The 2,494-nt window shown below is 51.6% G+C and overlaps 1 protein-coding gene across 1 annotated transcript; it reads left to right on the top strand.

Moving 5' to 3' along the window:
• Positions 1 to 140: 140 nt before the first annotated feature.
• LOC109222170 lies at positions 141 to 943 on the top strand (the record flags this gene model as incomplete). Its single annotated transcript, XM_019386559.1, has 2 exons — positions 141 to 175; positions 264 to 943. A coding segment is annotated over exon 2 (660 nt), but the record flags the coding sequence as incomplete, so codon positions are not given.
• Positions 944 to 2,494: the final 1,551 nt, after the last annotated feature.

Genomic DNA, 2,494 nt, shown 5'->3' with positions numbered 1-2,494 from the left:
GTCGTGTTTTCCTCAACTTCTTCCTGAAACCCCCTTTTCTGTGCAGCGGTGACCCAAACTCCAGCTGCCATCAAGGATCTGGCCGGCTGGGTAAACAAGATAGTGGCCCAGCGGCCATATTCGGAGCGAAACTGGAAGGAAATCTCCAAAGGTCGGTGGGAGGCGAAAAACCATGGTAAGCCTTCTTTTTGACCGGTAGCGCACCAAGTTAACGCATTTTTTCTCGTATATCGGGAATGCATCATAACCCTCGTGTTTTGCAGGCTTGCCCAAGGACGCGGAGATGAGGTCTTCAATACTATGCCCCCTTCCGGTTCCGGGAGAAAATAAAAGGCCCGGGGAGTCCGGTACGGACGAGCCCCAAAGGAAGATTAAGCGGACAAAAAGGGCCGCCCGCAAACTAAAAAGCCAAATCGTCTTGTCCTCCGAGGAGGAGGACGACAAAGAGGATGACGATGAGGAGCAGCCGGAGCTCGTCCGCCATCGATCCATTCGACCGGACCCCGAGCCGGTGGTCGATCCAGCTGAGGCTCCTCCCGAGGACGTGAGGGTTGAGGATGCTAGTGAACCCTCGGCCCCTGCGCGGGCGTCCCCGGGTACCGATCACCCGGTTACGTCCCCCCCGTCTTCCTCGACTTGGGGGCAGCTGCCGGACGACATCCCGATGATGGGAGGTAGCTTCGAGACCTTTTTTGATGGGGTACCCTCCGCCAACACTTTCGGGCTCGAAACCCCCCGGAAAGACCCTCAGGCCGAATTAAGTGGGACTTCGGCCGTCGACAAGCTTGTCGATAGGTTTCCAGCTCCGAGCCTGGACCCGGACTGTAACAGGATAGTAACTTTTGCTATCCCCAAAGACGTCCGGGCTCTGGGGCCCCCGGTCGGGGTTGCAAGCTATCTTCATCACCTGATGACGGAGGAAGACCGGGCTGCAACCGAGGCTGTAGATTGGACATGCCTTTTCAACGAAGCCCAACAGGCGCAGCTCAAGGTACTTGCTTCTTCCTTTATTTCTAATATTTTTGCCTTGTGATTCAGTACTGACTCTTTAGACTTTTTCTTTGCAGGCATCGGTGCTATATCACTCGATGTTCCTCCGGATCAAGGACAAAATGGAGACGGAGCGAGAGGGGCGCCGGGTCCTTGAAGAAAAGCTGCTAGAAAGCCGGACCGGATTGGACCTTTTGAACAAAGAGCACGCGTCCTGTGCTATCCGGCTGGAGGAAGCGAAGAAAGAGCTTGGTTATAAGCTAAGGGGGGTGCAAGCCGAGCTTAATCGGGTTAAGGCCGAGCTTGACGAGAGCAGAGCCGAACTTGATGAGAACAAAGCCGAACTGGAAGCCCGGGTGCAACAGTTGGAGTCAGAGAAGACTTCCCTTCGGAAAGAGGTTGCGGACTTGACGTTGGCCAATGAGGCTCGAGTCCTTGAAATTGAGCTATGGACCAATCGATTTCAGGAAGCTGAGGCTAAAGTTTCCCAAGCCGAGGAGACTGCCAACGATCTGGTGGCCCAATATAGGGCCGATGCTGATGCGGCCAACCAGCAGTCAAGAATGTTAGCCGAATATGCGAAGTGTCAGGCCCGGCTTGAAGTTCTTACCGAACTCCAACGTCGCGGTTTCGATCTTGCATCGGACGTCACCAAAGCCGCCGAAGCTGAGGACGCTTCGAGAAGGGCGACGTTCCCCGAAGAATTCGAGGATGGCTCTGATTGACTCCGGGAATAGGCTAGGCTTTGTTTTGTTTTCCCCCCTTATGTAATTGCTCCGGTAGCGAGCTTTTTTATAAAACATTGCCCTTTGCCATCTATTGCTCCTTTTTCAATCTTGTTATTACTTTGCCTTTTTGGAACGATGGTAGTCCTTTATGTTCTTCGAAGTAGTCTCCGAGTGAATGTATTCGAACTCAGGTGAACTTCGACCTTTGGGTTTTCTCAAGGCAGTCCCCGAGTGAGTTGATTCGAGCTCGGGTGAAGTCTAACCCTTAGGTTTTTTCGAAGCAGTCCCCGAGTGAGTGTATTCGAACTCGGGTGAACTTCGACCTTTGATTTTCACAAGACAGTCCCCGAGTGAGTGGATTCGAACTCGGGCACAATTTGACCTTTAGGTTTTGTATCGATTCTACGCCTTTTTCTTAAGGTCTTACAAATTCGAGTATACTTCGCCATTAGTGAAGTCGATGATGAGGCCAGTATTACCTCTTTTGAGATTTTATGAATTTGGACCCGCCTTCTCGAGGACTTATGGTTGAAATAATGCCTTATCGAGGCCTTACGAATTTCGAACTCACCTCTGAGGTCTTACAGTTTTATGTGTCGCCGTATTAAGGTCTTATGAGCTTGGACTTGCCTTGTTGAGGTTTTTATAGTTTAAGTGTTGCCTCATTGAGGTCTTGTGAGTCCGAGTATGCCTCAATGAGGTCCTATGTGCCTAAAGGAGGTCTTATGTGATCGAATATGCCTCGGGGAGGTCGTTATGTTCGTAATGTGTCCTCG

This window comes from Nicotiana attenuata, unplaced genomic scaffold (genome assembly GCF_001879085.1).
Source record: "Nicotiana attenuata strain UT unplaced genomic scaffold, NIATTr2, whole genome shotgun sequence".
In the NCBI taxonomy this organism is placed as follows: domain Eukaryota; kingdom Viridiplantae; phylum Streptophyta; class Magnoliopsida; order Solanales; family Solanaceae; genus Nicotiana; species Nicotiana attenuata.
Note: the sequence above shows the minus strand (reverse complement) of the source record. Positions and strands in the feature narration are given on the sequence as shown.